This window comes from Artibeus jamaicensis, unplaced genomic scaffold (assembly GCF_021234435.1).
Source record: "Artibeus jamaicensis isolate MK-2021 breed Jamaican fruit bat unplaced genomic scaffold, CSHL_Jam_final contig_456, whole genome shotgun sequence".
Classification (NCBI taxonomy): Eukaryota; Metazoa; Chordata; class Mammalia; order Chiroptera; family Phyllostomidae; genus Artibeus; species Artibeus jamaicensis.
The window spans coordinates 4,685,528-4,710,418 of NW_026521839.1; the positions used below are offsets into that span (position 1 = coordinate 4,685,528).

General features: G+C 44.9%; 2 protein-coding genes across 2 annotated transcripts in view; both read right to left on the reverse strand.

Annotated features, from left to right (window-relative positions):
• LOC119051015 (protocadherin gamma-A6) overlaps positions 1–24,891 on the reverse strand; it is a 117,004-nt gene that overhangs the window by 71,053 nt on the left and 21,060 nt on the right.
• LOC128627603 (protocadherin gamma-A8-like) lies at positions 5–24,767 on the reverse strand. Its single transcript, XM_053666458.1, has 2 exons — positions 22,308–24,767; positions 5–61 (listed from the first exon to the last, which is right to left on the reverse strand). The coding sequence occupies exons 1-2, from the start codon at positions 24,765–24,767 to the stop codon at positions 20–22; spliced, it is 2,502 nt and encodes an 833-aa protein (XP_053522433.1). The 3' UTR covers positions 5–19.

Genomic DNA, 24,891 nt, shown 5'->3' on the forward strand with positions numbered 1-24,891 from the left:
TTCTTCCATCCGGAGGGAGTCATTGTTTTTTTTTAAGAGTTATTATCCACAAAGGAAAGTACTGAAGATAAGCAAAAAGCTTTTTAAAAAATCGTTGATCTTATATTTGGTTAGGAAGTTAGAAACTAGAATGTAAACCATTGCCATATTGATTGAAATAATCCATAATGTTCTGTGTTGCTTTTAAGTAATTACATTTAAAAAACATTTGCTTAACGTGTCAGAGTAGTTTTTTAAAAACTGCATTTTGCAAAATAAAATAATTATTTCAGATGGATGCGTAACAATTTTGACTCTCATGGACAGAAATTTTAAGTGACAGTTCAATGATTGAAAAGTCAATAGCTATGACCCTAAAGGATGTGTTCTTATTCAGAAGTATCATTGAACAAATGCTGAATGCCATTAAAAAAGTAATGTTCTTGTAAGTATTTTGAGGCACATTAAGACACTCTTTGCCTTTATGCCACCATATTAATTTAGATGAATGTTGGTAGTAAATTAAAAGTAAGAGATCAAATGAGTACATCACTGTCCACAATGACCCGGATAGGTCCGGCAATAATTCCACTGATAGTTTATTAGAATAATTTTGTGTTCTTCTCTGCTTATATTTTTTTCAGATCTCCTGCATATTTAACATTTCTTACTTGACTTTAAGTTTATTTTGACTCAACTTCAGAGATTCAGGTGGATCTTCCTTCCACTACATGAAGGAGCCACCGAAATACTCTTGGCACACAGCCCTTGCTCTTGGCCTTGGGAACATGAACAAATAAATCTGTCTCCCTTATCAATATACATATGTTTTCAGCTTCAGAGATTGGAGAACCTAACAAAAAATACAAAGAGGGCATAATACGAAATTCACTTCATTTAACCTTCTCTGTGTCTCCCAGTAACCCAGTTGAGCACGTTTAGTATGAAACTAGAATTAGAGGCAAAAAGGATGCTGCAGTGTTACCAGGTATGATCGCACTTGGAAAAATTTAAGCATACATTCTTATGGTTTCTTATTGACTATCAGCGAAAATTTTAAATCTCTAGGAAGTATATTCAACTGTAACTGTCATCACAAGGCACATTTGGAAACTGTAACCACAAAGGTCCCTTCTCCTGAGGAAGAACAACATTGAGTGGCTTTGTGTTGAGTTATGTGTCCCATGATGCTTACACATTTGTTTCTGATATTTACCTATTTTTACAAGACCTGTAAAAACAGGTCTTGTAAAAGACCTATTTTTGAAGACCTGCCTTCAAAACCAGAGCTAGGGTTTCAGCATGTGGCCAACAGGACAGCACACAAAACTATAAAATATAAGGCTCTGCAAAGCTAATCGTTACAATCTTATGACAGAAGACCCTCATTGCCATTATGCACACATTTACCAGAGAGTAAAAACATAACCTTAAGGCCTGGCTGGTGTAGCTCAGTAGATTGAGCTCGGGACTGTGAACCACACTATCGAGGTTCTATTCCAGTCAGGGCACATGCCTGGGCTGCAGGCCAGTTCCCAGCAGGGGGCGCACCAGAGGCAACCATACTGATATTTCTCTCCTCTCCTTCCCGTCCCCTCTAAAGATAAATAAATAAATAAAATCTTAAAAAAAAAAACCATAGCCTTAATAACAGGCAAGTTCTACTCTGGAGCATTTTAGCAAGAAGAAAATTGAAAGGAAAAAGTGAAATAATAAAGATTAAAAAATTCCATCACCATGCTGCAAACCTAAAAGCAAATCCAATCAAAAAATTTTTTAATAAAAGGAAAGGAGTAAAAATTGAACTCACTGGAACCAAAGGAGTATCTTCTATAGGAAACTTCGAATCGTCTAACAAAGACAAAGGATCTTTTTTCTCGCAGCTGTCCTGGCTGATGAGCGTGTCTGCATAGTTGGGCTGTGGGAAGATCAGGTGACTCTTTCGAGAGTCCGCAGTGAGGGAGACCTCGTGGGAATAGGTCTGCAGGAACGCCTGCACCCCATCCACACCCACAAAGTGTGAGGTGGGCACACCTGCCAAACCCCCTCCTGAAGCCTGGAGCAGACGTGACATGTGCCAGCGCCGCAGTCTGAGTGCCAGCAGCAAGATGACAAAGGCCAGAAAGATACAGGACACAGCAGCCACTGCCACCACCAGGTACAGAGTGAGTCTGGAGTCATCAGGGTTGGCAGAGGGCTCAAGGCTGCTCAGATCAGCCAGGACTTCTGGGATGCTGTCAGCCACTGCCACAGTGAGTGTGACAGTTGCTGAGAGAGGAGGCTGTCCATGGTCCTGGACCACCACCACCAGACTCTGCTTGAGGGGATCTCTGTCCAGCAGAGCACGCGCGGTGCACACCTCGCCCGTGTGCAGCCCCACCACAAAGAGCCCTGGCTCGCTGGCCTTGAGCAGGCGGTAGGACAGCCAGGCATTCTGGCCTGAGTCTCTGTCCACTGCCACCACCTTGGTGACCAGGTAGCCAGGCTCTGCAGAGCGGGGTGCCAACTCCACACCAGTGGAACCATCCGTGGGGAGCGAGGGGTACAGAATCTCTGGAGCGTTGTCATTCTGGTCCAGCACAAATAGACTCAGTGACACGTTGCTGCTGAGTGGCGGGTTCCCACTATCAGTGGCAATCACTTGCATCTGTAGATCCCGAAACTGCTCATAATCGAAAGACCGAAGTGCATACAGTACCCCTGTGTCAGAATTGATGGAGACGTAGGAAGATAGAGGAGCCCCGTGGATAGTGCCTTCAGCTAGGGAGTAAATAACCTGACCATTCTCTTTGCTGTCTGGGTCTAGTGCGGTCACTGAGGAGATGGAGGCACCTCTGGGGTTGTTCTCTGGGACATAGGTAAAGTAGGATATGTGAGAGAAGGTGGGCGGGTTGTCATTGATATCTGCCACTTGTAGGGTGAAGTGAGTTTCCGTTGACAGGGGTGGACTTCCTCCGTCGGTGGCTGTTACAGTAATGTTGTAGGAGGGCACCTGTTCCCTGTCCAGGGCCCTGTGTGTCACCAATCTGTAATAACTGTCAATGGACTTTTCTAACTTAAATGGCAGATTCCCTGATATGGAACAAGTGACCTGTCCATTCCGCCCAGAGTCCAGGTCATGCACGTTTAAAAGAGCTATCACAGTCCCTAGAGGTGAATCTTCCTTCAGGGGACTAAACAGGGATGTGATGGTCACCTCTGGACTGTTGTCATTTACATCTTCTACTGTAATCAACACTTTCGCGGTGGCAAGATACGCTCCACCATCTTCCGCTTGTATTTCTATTTCATAGAAACCTGTTTCTTCATAATCTAGATTTTCTGATATTTTTATTTCTCCAGTATTTTTATTTAGTTGGAATTTCAACAACTGTGTGTCAGGTAATTTTCGGAATGAATATGTCACTTCTCCATTGGCTCCTTCATCCCTGTCGGTGGCCGTGACCGTCAGCAGCTGTGTACCCACAGGCAAGTTCTCGGGCACAGTCACTCGGTATTCAGGCAAAGTGAAGACCGGTGCGTTGTCATTTGCATCAAAGACCATGACACTGATGAGGACCGTGCCAGAGCGGAGAGGGTCACCCTGGTCGGAGGCTGTGAGGACCAGGTGGTGCTGTGCCTCTTCCTCCCGGTCCAGGGCGTGCTCCAGCACCAGCTCCGGGTACTTGGCACCATTGGCACGGCTCTGCACTGCCAGGGAGAAGTGCCTATTGGGGCTGAGCTGGTAGCTCTGTAGGGAGTTCACGCCCACGTCCGGGTCCACAGCTTCCGGGAGAGGAAAACGCATCCCCGGGGCGACGTTTTCATTAATCTTTATGTCTAGAGTTTCCGCTTGGAATTTGGGGGCATTATCATTGATATCAGTCACTTCTATTTCTATCCCGAAAAGTTTCACCCTATCTTCCACGAGAATGTTAAAATTCAGCAGACACCGCGCACTCTGAGCGCAGAGCTCCTCCCGGTCTATCCTGCCCGCGGTGACCAAGCTGCCGCTCCGCGGGTTCAGAGCGAAAAGCTGCGTCCTACCTCTGGAGACGATGCGGACTCCGCGCCCCGCCAGCTCCTGGGCCGCCAGCCCCAAGTCCTTGGAGATGTTGCCCACGAAGGAGCCTTTGTCCACCTCCTCGGGCACCGAGTAGCGGATCTGCCGGGCTTCAGCCTTCCGTGGCACACCGAGCAAAAGGCAGAGCAGAACCAGCGCGCTGCGGTGGACGCGATTCCTTTGAGCGGCCATTGTTGTTTGGTCACGGAATTCTGGCAGTGCCCTCGCTGGGCACCTTGTGCGTTTTGACCGGTTCCTTTTTCTCTATTTGGCTGCAGGGAGACTCTGTAGCCTGAGCGCCTTAAATTCTAGAGTAAGTGTCCCTCCATCCTCGGAGCCGGTGTGTAGAAATGTGGAGCTTTGTGTAGCTAGAGCCCTGAGAATCCAAACCGAGCGCCCGCATTTCTCTCCTCGTAGGTGAACAGCGGCGCTCAGAGTCCTCAGAAGGTACTGCACCCACTATGTACGTGCGCCACAGAAAACAAAGGCAACTCTTTGCTGATTTTATTTCACATTACTTCTTTGGTTGCTCGACTAATATTATTAAATCAACTACTATTAGGAGGTTTCTTACTGAGTGGGATAAAGTGAAATGAAAATATTATAAAATATTAAATGAAAATGGTTGGTTAAATATATACTTCAACACTTATTTTTCCAATAGAAATATATTCACTTTAAGAGGTAAGTAATATTTATTTTACTTCCTATGAACTTATAAATATATTAAGAAAAGTCTCACAATTTTATATAAAATTTAGATTTAAATGGTTCAATTATGTTTAGATATTCATATAAAAACTATGAGATATACCTCTAACAATTCACTTAGAATCTTTTTATTTTAGACTTAATTAATTAACTAATTAAGTGTGTTTAGCATTAAGAGTACAAAGGACTTTCAAAATATTCTTTTCTAATATACTTTTGTTGAACTTTCATGTATCTTTTTAAAAAGATTTTATTTATTTCTTTATCTTTAGAGGGGAAGGAGAGAGGGAGAGAAACATCAATGTATGGTTGCCTTTCATGCGTCCCCTGCTGGGACCTGGCCTGCAACCCAGGCATGTGCCCTGACTGGGAATTGAATGGCAATCCTCTGGTTCCCAGGCACTCAGCTACACCAGCCAGGGCTCATGTATCTTTTAAAATGTATTTTTAATTTTAGGCACACACTATTAGAAGTTGGTTTGACCTATTTAAATGAATCTAGCAGGTAATATTCTAAGAGGAACATGTTTGTGTTGTAATTAAAAGAGATATATGTTCAGGAATTTCCAGTGCTACAGTTTTCAAAAATGAAGTTAGAAATAGTGATGTAGGTTTTAAAGAAATAAGTGCTTGTGTCAAATGACCTGTTTTCATCAGGGGCACTGATGCCAATTTAAATAACCTCTTCTCTTGGCGTTTTGTATGGAAGCCCAAAGTAAAGTGGTTCACATATATTCAGTCGTATGTGCTCATCCAACCCAACAGTAGTTCCTACCTCAAAGGTGAAGGGCTTAGAGGTTCACTTCTTTCTTAGAGAGAAAAGACTGTTCAGAAGTATTTATGTACTATACCCCAAGTGTAGAACTGTTCAAGGATTTTATCTTTTATCTTTTGTCTTCGGAGATTTTATATCAGACAATCCAAGACAGAAACCAAATGTAAAGGCAAGAGCATTTCATTTGCTTTCTTAGAAATTCTTGATCTTGCGATGTAGAGGAAAGAAGACTGGGAAAGAGTACAACTTGAGCTCCAAGAAAAGATAAGTAAATATAAGAAGAAAGCCAGAAGGACCAAACATTGAAAAGAAAATTTCCTCTAAGATAGTTAGTATAAAGTTTTAGGGACCATGGGAACTTCAGCAATGGAAAATTTTGACTCCTCTTCCAAGAAAAATGTATACATCTATAACTTTGCATAAATCTCAGGAATTCATGGGTCTTTTCATCAACCCCTCAAATACTTAGTATAAAAACTTATTAAAATAATGAAGAAAGATATCTAAATGGACGTACAAGATTGTTTGCAATAAATGTTTCTTTCAAAGGAGCACTTGCTTTGCTATTCAATGAGTACCAATATCATTAAACTTTAAAAACATAGAAGGATATAGAAAAATTAGTTTAAATCTTAGCAGATTTAAACTAATAGGTTATTATTTATTTGTTTGGTAAAAAGCCAAGCCTCTGTTTGCTAATTTGATCTTGACAAGATATCTATCTCCAATATAGTAACATTCTTTCTGAATTATAGAGCAACTTATGAACCAAGTAAATCTTGAAAAATATAATCAGCCAAAAGTGAACACTGAGATGACAAGATGGTGTTTAGTTATGGATTTTCTAAAAATGATGATAGATCTAAAAATGAAATATGAGAAATCAGTAGAATATTACAAAAGACATGACAAAGAAACTCACCGGTGTGAGGGTTTCAGGATGTGAAGTCAAATCTTTTTCACCCTGAAGTGAAATTAAGGCCCCGGGAGAATCACCACAAACTATGTCTTGAGTGGAATGCAAGGGCTCACTACATTGTAGAAAATTAAACTCTGTCTTTCCAGCTTGGGCAACGCACAGATTGTAGGAATAGGGCAAAGTCCCCTCGCTGTAGTTGGGAGGGACCACAAGTCCAGACTTGGAGCAAGGACCAGGCTGAAAGCAGCCCCGAGCAAATGGGTTGGAGGAGCGTCGAAGGTGCAGGGCCACCGCCAGAATCACCGCCAGGAGGAAGAGCACCGAGATCAAGGCCAAGGCCACCACCAGGTAAAACTGCAGCTCAGCCTGGGGGTCAGAGGGTGTAGAAAGTTCGCTGAGGTCCGGCAGGGCCTCTTGTAGGCTGTCAGAGAAGACCAGGAGCAGCGTGGCAGTGGCCGAGAGAGGCGGCTGTCCCCCGTCACGCACAGCGACCAGCAGGCGCTGGCGGACCACGTCCCTTTCACCCAAAGCTCGCGCTGTGCGCACCTCGCCCGTGCGCAGCCCCAGGCTGAACAGTCCAGGCTCGCTGGCCTGCAGCACATGGTAGGACAGCCAGGCATTGTGTCCCGAGTCCGCGTCCACAGCCACCACCTTGGTGACCAGGTAGCCCGGCTGCGCGGAGCGCGGCACTGTGTCGAAGAGCGCAGAGCCGTCGGGACCCAGCGCCGGGTAAAGCACCTTTGGCGCGTTGTCGTTGCGGTCGGTCACCAACACGCGCAGGCTGACATTGGTGCTGAGCGCTGGGGAGCCGTGGTCGCGGGCCTGCAGCGTCAGCTGGAAGGCGCGCAGGTGCTCGTGGTCGAAGGCGCGCTGCGCGAACACCACTCCGCTCTGCGCGTTCACGGACACGTAGGAGGACAGCGCCTGTGGCTCCAGGTCGCTGGCCACGATGGAGTAGGAGATGAGGCCGTTGGGCCCCAGGTCGGGGTCGGAGGCGCTGACCTGCGCAATGGAGGTCCCGGGTGGGTTGTTTTCTGGCACGTGGATCAGGTAGGTGGACTGTTGGAAAAGCGGGGCGTTGTCGTTAACGTCGGTGATGTGCAGAGTGATGGTGGTGCTGGAGGAGAGGGGCGGCTTGCCTCTGTCGGTGGCTGTGATGGTGACGTTGTATTCTGGAGTCTGCTCTCGGTCCAGAACCCCATCAGTCACCAGCTTGTAGTAATTATTAGAAGAGGAGTAAATCTTGAAAGGAACATCTCTTCCTATATTACATATGACTTCTCCATTTCCTCCATTATCCCGGTCCCTAGTCTTGAAGAGGGCAACAACGGTTCCTGGAGGGGAATTCTCCAAAATCTCATTAGAGAGAGAAGTGAGAATTATCTCTGGGCTGTTGTCGTTTTCATCTAAGATTTCTATGATCACTTTGCATTGGCTAGAGAGACCACCTCCATCCTTTGCTTCCACTTCCATAGTGTATCTTTCCATATCCTCGAAATCCAGTGACTGGTTATTCTTTATCTTGCCTGTTTTCTCATCCAGTGAGAACGTGTGCCTCGTTCGCTGATCAGTGCTCCTGAAGTAGTAATTTATTTCAGCATTGTCCCCCTCGTCCTGATCAGTGGCTGTCACCTGCAATATGGAGGACCCAGGGGACAGATTTTCACTTATACTGATTCTATATTCGTCTTTGCTGAACACCGGGGGGTTATCGTTGGTGTCCCTGACAAAAATTTCTACTGGTACTGTGGCACTTCGCGGCGGGTCCCCTCCATCCAAGGCAGTCAATGTCAAGCGGTGAGACTCCTGCTCTTCCCGGTCTAGGGGTTTCTCCAGTGACAACTCTGGGTATTTGCCACCATCGGAATTAATTCTAACCATTAATGAGAAATAAGGATTAGGATTTATCTGATAATCTTTAATTGAGTTCATGTTTATATCAGGGTCAATGGCAGGGTCAAGGGATATCCGTGTACCTGCGGATGCAGATTCAATAATTTCTAAATGTATTTCTTTTTTATCGAATTGAGGAGCATGGTCATTAATATCCTCAACATTCACAATGATATGGAAAATATTCAAGGGATTTTCCACCACGGCTTCCAGCTGCAACTCACATCTTCTTCTCTCTTTGCAAATCTGCTCACGGTCTATTCGGTCCTTCACCAGTAAGTTCCCGCTCTCCGCATCTACACTGAAAAGCAGCTTCTCCGCGCTAACCCGCAGCTTCCGAGCTGATACATCCAGAACGCTGAGCTCTAGATCTTTGGCGAGGTTCCCCACCACCGAGCCCTTGGCCAGCTCCTCGGGAATCGAGTAGCGGATCGGCTCGCAGAACGCGCGGTGGAACAAAGGCAGCAGGAGGGGAAACAGTACCTGCAGCCGGCTGGCTCCGCACCTCTGCGCGCAGCTCCCTCCCATCTTGCGCTCTAGTTGCCGCTGGGTCTCAGTCTTTCCAGTTGGAGAAGGTGCTCACTACCGCACTGGAAGAGCACTCAGCCCAGGACAGGCGGAGACCCCAGTCTTGGGGCTGGGATTCCGCTTCTGCAGGGCGAGTCTGCGCAGCCGGGAGCCCTAGTGTAAGCGGGTTTCCCTCTGTGTCGGAGGCTGCGCAGGAAATCCTGGGCTGGAGGCCGAGGAATCCTGAGCATCAGCGCTCGCCCTGCACTGGCCGACAGCGGCGCCCAGAGTCCCCTTGTGGAACTGCAGTCTGACTTTTTAGTGTTCAATTTATATTCCACAATATATATTTCTCTCTTAAAAAATGCATTTATATAATGACCCCGAATTTTATTTTACATTGGATGCCTATATACTCATAAAATTCATAAAATTTACCATAGAATATTTCAAACTTATACAAAAGTAGGGATCATTATAGTGCAAAAATGATCAACACAAGACCATCTTGTTTAATATCCAATACCTTCCCCCATTAATTTAAAGCAAATTCAACATATTTTAATACACTTTTCAAAAGATGAGACATTAAAGTGAATGAGACATTAAAGATAAAGGAATTTCATCTGTATAAAAGGAACTTTAAAAGGAATATATATATGTATATATGTTATATAATCTCTTGCCAATGCAAAGTCCTGCCTATCTTAAGAAAACTAGAATTTACCATTTTCCACACTGTGTTCAATTATCCATCCAGTGAGCCTTGTGTTCCGTTTCTACAGGCAGTGACATTTTATAGTAGAGAATAGTAGTTACCTATCATCGCGTAAAAGCCTTCAGCAATACTTTTTATTAACCTCTTTCAAATCATACACATTTTTAATATTTATGAATGCTGAGTACTAAAGGTCACCCCCAGGGCAGAAACTTTAACTGAAAGATGTCTTTACTGTACAGTTAAACATGTGACCATGAATGATGATTTACTTTGTCTGTAGTAGCTTAGGAATAGAGAGTATTTAAAATAATTATACTGCCTGTATGTTATAATAGATTCACATATTAGCCCTTATACTCAGCATGTTTAGAATAGCATTTTGAGTCAGCTTCAGAGCTTATTATGAAAGTCTTCTAGATCATTATGAAATGATCTAGGGTATCATGTATTACTTGAAATGACAGTATATATAAAACTGAATTAAATAATACATTATTCTTTTCTTGATAGCCAAAAAACCAGTAAAGTGTTCTTAGAACCTCCCTAGCAATTTCTGAGGATATTTTCCTAAATCACCTCCCATAAACAGATTTATTTCAGGCCTCAAAGGTTGAAGAATTGAGCCATAGATAACATAGTTGAAGAATAATTTTTATTTTCCTTGTTTTGTCCATTCAGAGTGTTCAGTCTCAGAAATACCTCTTGAGCATGCGTAAAGTGTAGGGAATAAGAGTTTCGAGCTGTTAACGATGTGACATTCTAGCATTAGGAAATTAAACTTTGAGGGCATGAAAACAAGGGTGTTAATTTACACTATTAAAATAATAAAACATGCTTTAATAAGACTTGGAAATGGACGATGAAGCAGTAAACCTGGGCCATCAATTGTTTATCTCAGAATAGTGCATTTGCCTTCTCAATGATTTACCCTTACAAAAATAGTATAGTCTGTAGTAATCTTTTTCTCTTTTTTTTTTTTACCAAGTTTTGGGTTTTTTTGTTGTTGTTTTTTTAAAGATTTTATTTATTTTTTAAACGGGGAAGGGAAGGACAAAGGGAAAGTAACATCAATGTATGGTTGCCTCTCATGTGTCCCCCACTGGGAACTGGCCCACAACCCAGGCATGTGCCCTGACTGGGAATCGAACCGCAATCCTTTGGTTCGCAGGCCCACATTCAATCCACTGAGCTACACCAGCCAGGACTGTAGTAATCTTTTTCAAGTAAGAATTTCACAATGTGGCCATTGGAGATGACAATAAGTTTCAGGAAGGGAAAACCAGCCCTAAAATTAATAGTGATCTAGGGTAACTAATCAAGGAACCCCATCCCAAAAGCTCATATGCCCTGGCTGGTGTAGCTCAGTGGACTGAGTGCAGGCCTGTGAAGCAAGGGGTCGCTGGTTCAGTTCCCAGTCAGGGCACATGCCTGGGTTGCAGGCCAGGTCCCCGGTGGGGGACACATGAGAGGCAACCACACATTGATGTTTCTCTCCCACTCTTTCTCCTTCCCGTCCCCTCTCTAAAAATAAATGAATAAAATATATTTTTTTTAAAAAACAACAAAAAGCTCATGTTAATGCTAAATCATGAGCAGCCCCCAAAGGTTTCAGTGACCCAGTTAACTATTACGAGAAAATGAAAATTATGTCAGTGGTGTACGCAGAACAAAAATTGGGCCCAGTAAAAACTTAAATGTTGAGAAACATGTAAATATCAACACATCCTCTCTTAAGTGCAAACACTTGCAGAGAAAACCAATTGTAATCAAAAGTAAAGAAAAAAATTAAACTCACTGGAACCAAAGGGGTGTCTTCTATAGGAAACCTGGAATCATCTGAAAGGCACAAAGGATCCTTTTTCTCGCAGCTGTCCTGGCTGATGAGCGTATCTGCGTAGTTGGGTTGTGGGAAGATCAGGTGACTCTTCCGAGAGTCCGCAGTGAGGGAGACCTCGTGGGAATAGGTCTGCAGGAACGCCTGCACCCCGTCCACGCCCACAAAGTGTGAGGTGGGCACACCTGCCAAACCCCCTCCTGAAGCCTGGAGCAGACGTGACATGTGCCAGCGCCGCAGTCTGAGTGCCAGCAGCAAGATGACAAAGGCCAGAAAGATACAGGACACAGCAGCCACTGCCACCACCAGGTACAGAGTGAGTCTGGAGTCATCAGGGTTGGCAGAGGGCTCAAGGCTGCTCAGATCAGCCAGGACTTCTGGGATGCTGTCAGCCACTGCCACAGTGAGTGTGACAGTTGCTGAGAGAGGAGGCTGTCCATGGTCCTGGACCACCACCACCAGACTCTGCTTGAGTGAGTCTCTGTCCTGTAGGGCCCTTGCAGTGCGCACCTCGCCCGTGTGCAGCCCCACCACAAAGAGCCCTGGTTCGCTGGCCTTGAGCAGGCGGTAGGACAGCCAGGCGTTCTGGCCTGAGTCTCTGTCCACTGCCACCACCTTGGTGACCAGGTAGCCAGGCTCTGCAGAGCGGGGTGCCAACTCCACACCAGTGGAACCATCAGTGGGGAGCGAGGGGTACAGAATCTCTGGAGCATTGTCATTCTGGTCCAGAACAAACAGACTTAGAGATGCATTGCTGCTGAGTGGTGGGTGCCCACTATCAGTGGCAATCACCTGCATCTGTAGGTCCCGAAACTGCTCATAGTCGAAGGAGCAAAGTGCATAAAGCACACCAGTGTCTGAGTTGATGGAGACATAGGAAGAGAGAGGTTTCCCTTGGATGGTGTCTTCAGCCAAGGAGAAAATAACTCGGGCATTCTCATTGCTGTCAGGGTCATGGGCTGTCACAGAGAAGATGGAGGTGCCTCTAAGGTTGTTCTCGGGGAGATAGACTGAATAGGAGGTTTGAGAGAAGGAGGGTGAATTGTCATTGATGTCAACCAGGTGCACAGTGAAGTGAATTTCTGTGGACAGGGGTGGTGTTCCTCTGTCTGTTGCAGTCACTGTGATGTTATATTCAGAAGTTTTTTCTCGATCAAGAATTTTGGATGTCAACAATCTGTAATAGTCTTCTATTGACTTTTCTAGCTGAAAAGGTAGGATCTCCTGGATGGAACAAACAACTTGACCATTCTTCCCAGAGTCCCGGTCATGTGCATTGAAAAGAACGAGTACAGTTCCTTGAGGAGCATCTTCCCTGATTGGACTAAACAGAGATGTAACGATCACTTCTGGTCTATTGTCATTCACATCTTCCACCGAAATGAGCACTTTTGTCCACGCCTTCAACCCACCACCATCTTCAGCCTGTATTTCCATTTCATAAAGTGCACATTCTTCATAATCTAGAGTCTTTGCTGTTGATATTTCTCCAGTGTTTTCATTAAGGTGGAATAACGGAGATTGTTTTTCACTAATTTTCCAGAATTTATATGCCACTTCTCCATTGGCTCCCTCATCCAGGTCACTAGCTCTTACAGTAAGCAGTAGGGTGCCAGGGGGCACATTCTCTGGGACTGTCACTCGGTAAATCGGTTGAGCAAACACCGGGGCATTGTCATTCACATCCAGCACTGTCACTTTGATGTGCACTGAGCTGGAGCGACGAGGTTCCCCTCCATCCGAGGCGATGAGCATCAAGTTGTGAGCAGCCTCTTCCTCCCGGTCCAGGGCGAACTCTAAGACCAGCCCTGGGTTCATTGTTCCATCCTCCCCAGTTTGCACGTCCAGGGAGAAGTGGTGATTGGGGCTGAGCTGGTAGCTCTGCAGGGAATTCAAGCCCACATCTGGGTCAACAGCCTCTGGGAGTGGATAACGTGTGCCAGGCACAGTGATTTCGTTAATTTTTATTTCCAGATTTTCAGCCTGGAATTTTGGAGCATTGTCGTTCACATCTGTGACTTCTATTTCTATTCCATAAAGTTGCACTCTGTCTTCAACCAGGACTTTAAAGTTAAACAGACATCGTGCGCTCTGGGCACAGAGCTCCTCCCGGTCTATCCTGCCTGCGGTGACCAAGCCGCCACTTCCCAGGTTCAGAGCAAAAAGCTTCGTCCTACCTCTGAAGACGATGCGGACTCCACGCTCCGCCAGTTCCCGGGGCTCCAGCCCCAAATCCTTGGAGATGTTGCCCACAATATAGCCTTTTACTGTCTCTTCAGGCACGGAGTAGCGGATCTGGCTGGCCCGGATCTCCCACAATCTCCCCAGGAAAAGGCACAGCAGGACCAGTCCTCTGTGGTTCGGGCTATTCATTGGAGCCGCCATGGTTGCTTCACTCCGGATTTTTTCAGACTGCTTTCTGTGCACACTGACTCCTTAGGTTCTTTTTCCCTCCTGCAAATTATGGTGATGGCTTTCCTCAGGAGAAACCCGGAGTGCTCGGATTAAGAGTCTGAATTCTGTTGCAGTCCCAGACTCGTTTTGAGGGGTCCGCCAGGCTTTATGTAGTTTCAGAGTATAATATCCGGATGCAGCCCTTGGAGCTTTCCTTAGAGTTGGTGAACAGCGACGCTCAGAGTCCTAAGCCATTACTACACTCACTGAGATACGCAATCCAGTATTTATCAGAGATGACTGAATGACAACACTACTCTCTTCTATGATTTTTAGATTTCTGTTTCTTGTATTCATATTTCAGAAGAAGTCATCTTTATGGATATCTTAGTTGAGAATGAAGTGGAATGGAATTTCTATTAAGTATGTTACTAAATTTCCATTTTTCTTAATATCAAATTAACTTTAGTTCTGGATATAATTTGGCTTTCTCTCTATTTTTAATTTTAGACATGTATGTATCTTACATAACTTATATTGAATGCATATATATGTATAGATTTTTCATTTTCAAGTTATTATATAAGGTTAGTTATTTTGATAGTAAAATTTCTTGAGTAAGCTTTCCTTAAATTTTTACTTACAAAAATAATTAGGCAGTAGTAATAGACTTTCTCACCTCATATTGCTAAACTTAAAAAGCATTGGTTTTTAAATTGTACATATTTATGATTGTAAAATTTATGGTACTTCATTTTTAAAAATATATTTTATTTATCTTTAGAGAGGAAGGAGGGAGAGAAACATCAATGTATGGTTGCCTCTAGTGCATCCCCTGCTGGGAACTGGCCTGCAACCTAGGCATGTGCCCTGACTGGGAATCGAACTGTGATCCTCTGGTTCGCAGACCTGCGCTCAATCCACTGAGCTACACCAGCCAGGGCTAATGCTGCTTCATTTTTAAAAAGTGTTCTATATGAATACCTAATGCATTTGGAAGATTCCAATGAACATACACTGAAAAGCAGCTTTTCATTTCAATTCTCTCATCAAGAAATCATGCAGTTTTAAAGTAGTCTTACATTTCTTATTCTCAGAGTTACTGAAACTTACGTAATAATTTTGGGAAAAGAACACAAGACAGCCCTGGCTGGTGTAGCTCAGTGTGTTGAGCGTGGGCTGTGAACCAAAGTGTCACTGGTTTAATTCCCAGTCACAGCACGTGCCTGGGTTGCGGGCCAGGTCTCCAGTGGGAGCCATGTGAGAGGCAACCACACATTGATGTTTCTCTCCCTGTTGTTCTCCCACCTTTCTCCTCTCTCTAAATAGAAATAAATAAAAATAAAATCTTTTAAAAAAATTTAAAAAGAACACAAGACATAGACAAATTATTACCTCTAGAAAGTAAAAAGTAAGTGCCATTACAAGACACTTCTTTCAGCAGTTTGTAAAGACACCACTTACTAAGGCAGTTCCTAGGGGAAACCAAGCAAAAGACTGGTACTCATTGAATGGTAAATTTATCTATGCATGAAATTGGAACTTTTTCCCTTTAAAATGGAAAATTTAGCATTCTCCTTCTCTTCTACAGATAAAATGATGATGAGGAAAGTTCTAGTTACTAATGTTTAAGGCTCCAAATAATAAGACAGATCTAGTGCCTTTCCCCCTTTATCATCTTTAAAAATATAACTCAGGGATGAGAGTAAGTGATAGAGGCAATAGTATTTCCTTTTCTTTTATCAAGTTTCTCCTTCTGATAACCATAAAGAGGAAGAGGAAGAGTTTACATTCAAGAAAACTTGAAGGAACTTAGATAATGATTTTGATTTTTCTAGTGAGTTCACTGAGTCTCATTCTCACATACGCACACAACACATGCAGATTATTTTTCTTACAATTTTAAGGGATTCAAAGAACTATAAATATGTAGATATAAGGAATTAGACACGATGAATTAACATAAAAAAGGGACAGAAACAGTACCAGTGAAATCAGTGAAGAAAAATACCTGGTAGTATTTTCTTTGCTCAAGGATGATTTAAATGATTGCTTCCTTTAATGTTTACTTATAACAAAAATTTTAAAATGTTAAATAAGCAATGAGAAAATTAATTAGTACATTTCAATGGTTCTGAAAAAGAGGTAAGAAATTAGTCCAAAATTGCCCTGGCTGGATGCTCAGCTGATTGGAGCCTCATCCATACATCAGAAGGTTGTAGGTTCCATCCCAGGTCAGTGCACATCACATATCTATGTTGCTTCCATCCACCCTCACCCTCACCCCCACCGCGGCACGAAGGAGAGAGGCAACCAATTGTGTTTCTCTTACACTGGTGTTTCTCTTTGTCTCTACCCTTCCCTCCTTCTCACCTTCTTTACAATCAAGAAACGAATCCTCAGGTGAGGATTAAATATATTTTGGTACGATACTTTTGCCGTGAAAGAAGAGCACACTCTCACTATTTTGTAAGTCCAAGCTTTGGTAAGGTAACTCTATTTTGCCAAGCATAACTACTTTCAATTCGCCACTTCCCTTGACGCATGGAAGTACAGCTTCCTGTCAGGCTAAGACAACTCACCACAATTGGAAATACGTTTCATATAAATGTGAAAAATTGGGTAGATGATGAAAAGGAGTAGACACTTAAATAAAACTCACCGCTGCTAGTGTTTCAGGATGGGAAGTTGACTCATTGGAATTACAAAGTGGAAATAAGGCCCCAGATGAATCACCACAAGGTACATCTTGTCCTGAACTCAACTGCTCCTTACATTTTAGAAAATTGAACTCTGTCTTTCCAGCTTGGGCAACGCACAGATTGTAGGAGTAAGGTAAAGTCCCTTCACTGTAGATGGGGGAAACCACAGGTCCAGTCTTAGCACAGAGACCCGGCTGGAAGCAACTCCAGGTGGTGGGGCTGGAGGAGCGTCGAAGGCGCAGGGCCACCGCCAGAATCACCGCCAGGAGGAAGAGCACGGAGATCAAGGCCAAGGCCACCACCAGGTAAAACTGCAGCTCAGCCTGGGGGTCAGAGGATGTGTGATGGTCACTGAGATCTGGCAGGACCTCTTGAGGGCTGTCGGCAAAGACCAGGAGCAGCGTGGCAGTGGCCGAGAGAGGGGGCTGTCCCCCGTCACGCACAGCGACCAGCAGGCGCTGGCGGACCGCGTCCCTTTCACCCAGAGCACGCACTGTGCGCACCTCGCCAGTGCGCAGCCCCAGGCTGAACAGTCCAGGATCGCTGGCCTGCAGCACGTGGTAGGACAGCCAGGCATTGTGTCCCGAGTCCGCGTCCACCGCCACCACCTTGGTGACCAGGTAGCCCGGCTGCGCGGCGCGAGGCACTGTGTCAAAGAGCGCAGAGCCGTCGGGACCCAGCGCCGGGTAAAGCACCCTTGGCGCGTTGTCGTTGCGGTCTGTCACCAACACGCGCAGGCTGACATTGGTGCTGAGCGCTGGGGAGCCCTGGTCGCGGGCCTGCAGGGTCAGCTGGAAGGCGCGCAGGTGCTCGTGGTCGAAGGCGCGCTGCGCGAACACCACGCCGCTCTGCGCGTTCACGGACACGTAGGAGGACAGCGCCTGTGGCTCCAGGTCGCTGGCCACGATGGAGTAGGAGATGAGGCTGTTGGGCCCCAGGTCGGGGTCTGAGGCGCTGACCTGCGCAATGGAGGTCCCGGGCGGGTTGTTTTCTGGCACATGAACCAGGTAGGAGGACTGTTGGAAAATGGGAGGGTTGTCATTGACGTCGGTGATGTGCAGGGTGATGGTGGTGCTGGAGGAGAGGGGAGGTTTGCCCTTGTCAGTAGCTGTGATGGTGACGTTGTACTCAGGGGTCTGCTCCCGGTCAAGGGTTCCGTCTGTTACCAATTTATATGAACTTTTGGACAAAGAGATTATCTGAAAAGGGACTTCACCTTCTAATCTACAATTAACTTCCCCATTTTCCCCAGAATCCTGGTCATGTATTTTGATCAATGCAATTAACATTCCTGGCACTGAGTTTTCCAAAATCATTTCTACTAGAGAATGGAATGTAATTTCTGGAATGTTGTCATTTTCATCTTGAATGGTAATTTCAACTGTACATTGTGCAGCCAATCCTCCACCATCCCTTCCTTCCACTACTATAGAATATTCTTTGATTTCTTCAAAATCCAGTGTCCTTAAAGTGGTAATTTCCCCACTCTTTGAATTCAGATGGAAAACTTGCCCAGTTCTGTAGAAGGAATAAGTTATTTCTGAGTTGGCACCTTCGTCCAGGTCGGTGGCTGACACTTGCAGGACAGAGGTGCCCGCGGGCACGTTTTCTCGTAGACTGACTCTGTATACGTCCTGGTTGAATACAGGGGGGTTATCATTGGCATCAGTGACCTGGATCCTGAGTTCTGTAGTGCCGCTTAGGGGTGGATCTCCGCCGTCCAAAGCAGAAAGAACTAACCGATGATAACTCTGCTGTTCCCGGTCTAAGGGTTTCTCCAATTTCAGTTCTGGGTATTTACTACCATCTTGTTTCTCCTTATTTATCAATGAGAAACTAGGGCTGAGAGAGAGTTTATAATTCTGCAAAGAGTTTAGGCCAATGTCTCCATCTTCCGCTACTTCTAATATAAATCTCGTGCCTGGCAGTGTGGACTCACTAATTTGCAGCTCAAAGGAATTCTGCAAGAATTTGGGGGTGTGATCATTAATATCCTCGATCTCCACACTCACGTGGAAAAAGTTCAATGGATTTTCAGCAACAGCCTCAAATTCCAGAGCACAGACTGGCTTCTTCCCGCATATCTGCTCCCGGTCCAGCCTGCTGCTCACAAGTAACTCCCCGCGCTCCGCGCTCACAGCGAAGTAAGGCTTCTCAGAACCCACTCGCAGCTTTCGGGTCGGTAACTCGTGGACACTGAGTCCCAGGTCCTTGGCGAGGTGCCCCACCACCGAGCCCTCGGGCATTTCCTCGGGAATCCTGTAGCGGGTCGGCTCCGAGAGCCCCGGGCAGAACAAAGACAGCAGCAAGGGAAAGAGCAGGGGCCGCCGCTCTGCCCAGCCCCTGAGCCCAGCGCCGCTCCCCATCCCTCTGGCTCCCCTCAGCTTGCTCACCGGCCCGAGGACGCCGGGTGACCAGTAATCTCTGTGTGGCAGATGTCCCGAGCTCCGAGCAGGCTTTACCTCCTGCGTGGGGGTGAGGGTTCTTCCTTTCCACTGGAGGACACGGTGGAAAGGCTGGCTCTGGCGAGTCCGAGACGAGGGAAGTGAGCTGCGGCTGCGCGAGGCGAGCGCCCTCCAAGCTCAGCACTCTGGCCAACAGCGGCGCCCAGAGTCCGCGGCAGGAAACTGCAGCCTTTGCGGCTTCAGGCTAACCAGTTACAGTCATTTCGAACATCATCGTGTGCTTGACTGTACAAGCCCTTTTTTAAAAAAAATATATATTTATATCTTACATTATAAGGTCCTTTTTAAGGTACCTTTACTCTAGTTTTCAAATTATTAGACATATTATGTTGGGTTTTTCTACAAACCTACATATACAGCGTGGAGCAAAAGTAGGTTTACAGTTACTCACATGGAAAATATACAATACTTAATAGTAATACGAGAAGAAACTTGTGCTCACAACTGTAAATCCACTTTTTCTCACCTTGTATTGGTGCATTCATTTCACCATTCTACAGACCTATATTAAGCTCTTTAAAAATTTTTTTGTTTTCTTAGAGAAAGGAGAAGGGAAAGAGAAAGAGAAGGAGAGAAACATTAATGTGTGGTTGCCTCTCGCGCGTCCCTCATTGGGGACCTGGCCTGCAACCCAGGCATGTGCCCTGACTGGGAATCGAACCAGTGACCCTTCAGTTCACAGCCCGCACTCAGTCCACTGAGCTACACCGGCCAGGCCACTACATCGGACTCTTGCCTTGCACTAAGTTCTGTTCTTATTCGCGGCAATATAACAATGGATCAGAGACAGGTATTGCCCTCAGACTTTACCATCTACTGATTTAAAATTCATATCTTTTTAAAATATATTTTATTTATTTATTTTTAGAGAGAGAGGAAGGGAAGGAGAAAGAGTGGGAGAGAAACATCAATGTGTGGTTGCCGCTCATGCATCCCCTATTGGGGACCTGGCCTGCAACCCAGGCATGTGCCCTGACTAGGAATCGAACTGGCAACCCTTTGCTTCACAGGCCTGTCCTCAATCTGCTGAGCTACACCAGCCAGGTCATCACAAATTTATATCTGTATTAGCTATGACATGTGAAATAAATTCTGACTTTCTTTTATTGATTCCTGTGTTTTGCCCCAACATTTCCACATAATTAGTGCTATTTCACATCACACATCTCTTAACTGATGTTAAGAGAATGTCAATACTGTTAAAATTACTGGTAAAGCTGTGTGATTTTCTACCAATCCTCAAACATCTCCTCCTTTTGATAATATCAATACTCTATTAAAATAATTTCCTTTTACTCTTCTGACTCCTCAGGAAGCATTCGTTCAGTAAAAACCATCCCTATGATGTAGCCTAGGAATGATTTACTTCATCCTCTTCTTCATATCTCAAAATTATTTGGCTTATGTCATACCCAATATGTAAGTTACTCTTAAAGGTTACTGGGGAAGTGTTTATCCGTTCTTCAATAGAAAGTCACAAAGGGATATTCCAACGGGCTGCATTACTTTCTTATTTATGTACCTATGTTATACTGAAGTAATGACTTTGGAATTGGAGGAATTGAGCTCGTGATAAGTATATTTCAATAAATTTACTGAATATAGAGATATTTTGTTCTAATTACTTCATTTTATTTTTTAAATTAATGAATGTTTTGACTAAGGGTAAGAATTTTATTTTTTATCAAGGCAACTTTCCACATACTTTTTAAAATTGCAACGTGTCAATAAGGTAGTTGTCACCTTAAATGACTGTGCACCCAAACATTATAGAAAATAGAAATTTACAGAAACATTACAGAAAATAAAAACCCCACCAACTGTATTTGCAAAATAGGAGGGAACACTGCACCATCCTTGGGAAATGCCTTTTTTTACTAACAAATGAATTATTGTATTTTCTCCTTTCACCTGATGGTGAAAATCAGGGGTTGGCATTCATTAAAATGCTATAACAAGGGCCCTGGCTGGTGTGGCTCAGTGGATTGAGTGCCGGCCTGCGACCAAAGGGTCGCCAGTTCAATCCCCAGTCAGGGCACATGCCTCGGTTGCAGGCCAGGGCCCCAGCAGGGAGCGTGTGAGAGGCAACTACACAATGATGTTTCTCTCCCTCTCTTTATCTCTCCCTTCCCCTCTCTCTAAAGATAAATAAAATCTTTTTAAAATGCTATAATAAGGAATACAGAAGACATACACATAGTTCAGACAGAATCATATTTAATTGAATTGATTAGCTTGTTTAGAATTTGTGTACACGCAATTTCTGTTCTTTGATCCAACGTTCTCAAACTCTCTTACCATAGAATGCCGCGTGTTTCACATGGCTGCGCCATCAAAACGCTAATTGGAATTCTACTGAAACATGGTCTTCTGTATGTTACAAAAGTCTCTTTCAACAGTTTAAAACTACATTTTACTTCAAAGCTGATTTTGTTGGTTTGTTTTTGGGGAAGGGGCAATGGCTCTTTTAGACTTTAGATTCCATGTCTCTATTTGTTTGAGGCTGGGTGACCACTAACACACAAACTCAACATTTAGAGACCGGTCAAACCTACCACCAGGATCCACCATTGCAAATATGTTTACATTTGGAAATATAAGAAGCATTAAAGTTTTGAAGGGCACCAATGCATACGCAGGGTTCAGAAAAGCAGTTTCAAGTGAAGGAATCTTTCAGAGCTTAGTTTTAGGTTCAAACCCTGAAGACAATGCTAAAAATTCTGATGTATTTTATTTCTACTAAGCTTATCCAAGGATTTAGGAATCTCAATAATTTCCCCTCAGTTCTAACTGAGGAACATATATAGTCCTATATATAAAACAAACTTACCTTCCGTGGTTGGGCAACGACTTCTTAAGTGAAGAAATGATAAGTCATAATTATTGTAGAATATGGAAGTCTTTAAAAGATTGAGATCACATTTAAACAGTTGTGCCCAATCTTTTGGGAAGTAAATGAAGCAAACTATGATAGTTAGAGCTCAATTTTATACTATCACCACTAAAATAACCCCTAAAATTTTGTGGTATAAATGAAAATATTTTTTAGAATTATTTATTTAGTTTTAAAGATTTTATTCATTTATCTTTAGAGGGGAAGAAAAGGAGAGAGGGAGAGAAATATCAATGAATGGTTGCCTCTCATGTGTCCCCTGCTGGGAACTGGCCTGCAACCCAGGCATGTGCCCTGACTGGGAATCGAACTGCGATCCCTTAGTTTGCAGGCCCATGCTCAAAATACTGAGCTACACCAGCCAGGGCTAACTTAAAATATTTTAAATTTTCTTCGTAATATATGCTTCTAAACACATAAATTTATTTTTTTAAATTCATCAGAAATAAATATAAACAAAAACTGAACTCACCTGTACAGAAGCAGCCTCATCCTTACTTTCATGAAAATCTATGGATGTTAATAAAGAACTGTTTTTCTCACAGCTCTCCTGGCTTATGAGTGTGTCAGCATAATTGGGCTGTGGGAATATCAGATGACTCTTCCCTGAGTCTGCAGTGAGAGAGACCTCGTGGGAGTAGGTCTGCAGGAACGCCTGTACTCCTTCCACACCCACAAAGCTTGAGGCTGGCAGGCTCACCAACCCTCTGCCTGAAGGCTGAAGCAGACTAGACTTGTGCCATCTCCACAGTCTGAGCACCAGAAGCACAATCACAAATGCAAGGAAGACACAGGAGACAATGGCCACAGCCACTACCAGGTACAATGTGAGGTCTGAATCATCAGAGTTGGTGGGGTTCTTGGTGTTGCCCAGGTCAGCTAAGACATCTGGGATGCTGTCTGCCACGGCCACAGTGAGGGTGACAGTGGCTGAGAGAGAGGGCTGGCCATGGTCCTGGACTGCTATCACCAGGCTCTGCTTGAGCGCATCTCTGTCCAGCAGGGCACGCGCAGTGTGCACCTCGCCTGTGTGCAGCCCCACCACAAAGAGCCCTGGCTCACTGGCCTTGAGCAGGCGGTAGGACAGCCAGGCGTTCTGGCCTGAGTCTCTGTCCACTGCCACCACCTTGGTCACCAGGTAGCCAGGCTCTGCAGAGCGGGGTGCCAGCTCCACACCAGTGGAACCATCAGTGGGGAGTGAGGGGTACAGAATTTCAGGCATGTTATCATTCTGGTCGAGAATGAACAGACTCACAGACACATTGCTACTGAGTGGAGGTTCTCCATTGTCCCTGGCAATCACCAGTAGCTGTAAGTCTCTGATCTGCTCATAGTCGAAGGAACACAGTGCATACAGCACACCAGTGTCAGAGTTGATGGAGATGTAAGAGGAGAGAGGTGCCCCCATGGTAGTGTCCTCCATCAGGGAATAAGTGATCTGGGCATTCTTGCCACTGTCAGGATCGTGTGCAGTCACAGAGAAGATGGAAGCTCCTCTAGGGTTGTTCTCTGAAATATAGGCTGAGTAGGAGGCATGAGAGAAAGCGGGTGTATTGTCATTGGTGTCTGCCACTTGCAGAATGATATGAGTTTCAGTAGATAAAGGTGGGGTTCCTAGGTCTGAGGCCATCACTGTGATGTTGTACATGGAGATCTTTTCTCGGTCCAAATATTTCCATGTCACTAATTTATAATAGTTATCTATTGACTTTTCTAGTTGAAAAGGCAAATTGTCATGTATGTAACAGACAACTTGACCATTTTCCCCAGAGTCTCGGTCATGCACATTTAAGAAGGCAATTACTGTTCCAGGAAGAGTATTTTCCAAGACTGGGCTAAACAAAGATGTAACAGTCACTTCAGGTCTATTGTCATTTCTGTCTTCCACTGAAATGAGCACTTTGGTCTTCCCCATAAGAGCCCCCACATCTTCAGCATGTATTTCCATTTCATAAAGTGCACATTCTTCATAATCTAGAGTCTTTGCTGTTGATATTTCTCCAGTGTTTTCATTAAGGTGGAATAACGGAGATTGTTTTTCACTAATTTTCCAGAATTTATATGCCACTTCTCCATTGGCTCCCTCATCCAGGTCACTAGCTCTTACAGTAAGCAGTAGGGTGCCAGGGGGCACATTCTCTGGGACTGTCACTCGGTAAATCGGTTGAGCAAACACCGGGGCATTGTCATTCACATCCAGCACTGTCACTTTGATGTGCACTGAGCTGGAGCGACGAGGTTCCCCTCCATCCGAGGCGATGAGCACCAAGTTGTGAGCAGCCTCTTCCTCCCGGTCCAGGCCGTGCTCTAGCACCAACTCAGGGCTTATAGTTCCGTCCTCCCCAGTTTGCACGTCCAGGGAGAAGTGGTGATTGGGGCTGAGCTGGTAGCTCTGCAGGGAATTCAAGCCCACATCTGGGTCAACAGCCTCTGGGAGTGGATAACGTGTGCCAGGCACAGCCATTTCGTTAATTTTTATTTCCATATTTTCGGCCTGGAATTTTGGGTTATTATCATTGATATCAGTGATTTCTATTTCTATCCCAAAAAGTTTTCCTCTATCCTCAATCAGGATGTTGATATTTACAAGACACCGAGTGCTCTGAGCGCAGAGCTCCTCCCGGTCTATTCTGCCTGCGGTGACCAAGCTGCCACCTCGCTGGTTTAGAGCAAAAAGCTGCGTCCTACCTCTGGAGACGATGCGGACTCCGTGCTTTGCCAGTTCTTGTGACTCCAGCCCCAGGTCCTTGGAGATGTTTCCCACGAAGGATCCTTTGTCGCTCTCTTCTGGCACGGAATAGTGAATCTGTCCCGTCCCCATCTCCCACAGCATGCCCAGGAGCGCACACAGCAGGACCAGCTCACAGCGTCCTCCGTAACTGTTTGGAGCGGCCATTGCTCTTTCATTATGGAATCCACTCAGAATCTTCATTGAGCAGATGTGTCTTGTTTACCTTTATGCGGCGGCTACGGAGATCACCCTATGGAAGGCTGGAATGTCCCAAATTAGGACGGAGTTCGGAGTTTGCTGCAGCCCTGCAGTTGATTTGCGGGAT